This window comes from Buceros rhinoceros, unplaced genomic scaffold (genome assembly GCF_000710305.1).
Source record: "Buceros rhinoceros silvestris isolate BGI_N320 unplaced genomic scaffold, ASM71030v1 scaffold23701, whole genome shotgun sequence".
Taxonomy (NCBI): Eukaryota; Metazoa; Chordata; class Aves; order Bucerotiformes; family Bucerotidae; genus Buceros; species Buceros rhinoceros.
The window spans coordinates 6,861-8,223 of record NW_010396272.1 but is presented as its reverse complement, the minus strand read 5'-3'; the positions used below and the strand labels follow the sequence as shown (position 1 = coordinate 8,223).

Here is a 1,363-nt window from a genome sequence, read left to right as displayed (position 1 = left end):
GCTTTCCCCATGAACCCGCGGTGATTCATGGCACATCATCCCAGGAGGAGGCGGCGAGACTGAATCAGTGCTGCCTGAGGACATGCGCAGGCGAGGGAACGTGAGCGCAGGCGGCTCCAGCCCTGTGTTTTCTCTGGCATCTTCCTTCCTGCCTCGCACCCACCCGCCTTTGCTGGGCTCGGTGTGAGGTGATGGGGGGACAGTTGAGCTCGATGTGCTGCCGAGCAGACGGGATGGGGCTCAGCCCTTCACTTCGAGCTGAAGCTCGTTTTCGATGACCGGGGGGAGAAGCAGGGCTGGCAGGAGCCTGCTCAGGCTGCAGCCCCGTTTCTTGCACCACGGAGGCCATTTGCCAAGGTTTGGGGTTACTGGGTGGGTGCTGTTCCCCTGCAGACACCTCAGTGAGCTGTTTTCTTTGCAGGAGCTGCTTCCAGGGCGGCTTTCAAAGATCTTTCAAAGATGGTGAAAAGCCCAGAGGTGCTGTGGGAGGAGCCTTTGCTGCTGGGGGTCCTGAGCACGCAGGGGCTGGACTGCGCCAACCGCTGCTGGGGCTGGTTTCCGAGCTCTCAGCTTGCGGGTTTCAGTGAAGCTAATGAGTGTATTTAGCTTTGCACGTCACTAATTTCTCTCGCAGCGTGTAATGGCTCCTGGGGGAGCTGGCCGAGCCAAGGCACAGGATGGCAGCAAACGCCGTCTGCCGAAAACTTGGAGGTGTCAAGCTGCTGCCAGGAGAGCTGGACTGCGGCTGAGAACTGAATTTCCTCCCTAATTGCGATGCGGGTGGAGTGGCCCTTCCCCAGCTCTCCTTTCTCCCTTTCCTGGCCTTCAGCTCCCCATCATGCTGCTGTCACCTGCCACTGGGAACACTTCCTAAACGGGCCAAATCATCCTCTTAACGAGGCTTAATCTGCTCCTCTGCCAGCCGGGGGAGGACCCCTCCATCGGCTCCCCATGCCGTGCTGGCGGGGAGCGGGGGCAGCCCGGCGGGTGCTGCACTGCGTTGCAGCTGGGGCAGCTGTTTGCTCGCCTGCAGGTGCCTGAGCACAAAAGCAAACGTCAGGGCTGTGCTGGTACAGGTAATGGAGGCTGCTGCTGCCTACTTCATTAGAAACATAATTAAGCTCCTTTCAAAGCTCTCTGAGTGACCTCTAAAAATTGGATATGTATTTCTGTACATCTCCTGTTTGCCTGCTGCAGAATGATGTTAACCGCCTGCTTCCTGCTGTTCAATTTTCCCAGCACATAATTACAAATTGTTTTTTCTTTTCTCTTCAGCTTCCTGGCTCCCCACGCCAGGCTCTTCAGAGCGAAGCTGCTAACAGCCAGGCTCTCCTGCAGGCCCCCTCCCTTCCCTGGCTCATGG

At 57.8% G+C, this 1,363-nt stretch overlaps 1 protein-coding gene across 1 annotated transcript in view; it reads left to right on the top strand.

Moving 5' to 3' along the window:
• Positions 1–82: 82 nt before the first annotated feature.
• MAPKAPK2 (mitogen-activated protein kinase-activated protein kinase 2) overlaps positions 83–1,363 on the top strand; it is a gene marked incomplete at its 3' end in the record, with an annotated part of 7,871 nt that continues 6,590 nt past the window's right edge. Inside the window, exon 1 of the mRNA XM_010145862.1 lies at positions 83–100. Coding sequence (XP_010144164.1) covers positions 83–100 — 18 coding nt within the window. The remainder of the gene's footprint in view (positions 101–1,363) is intronic.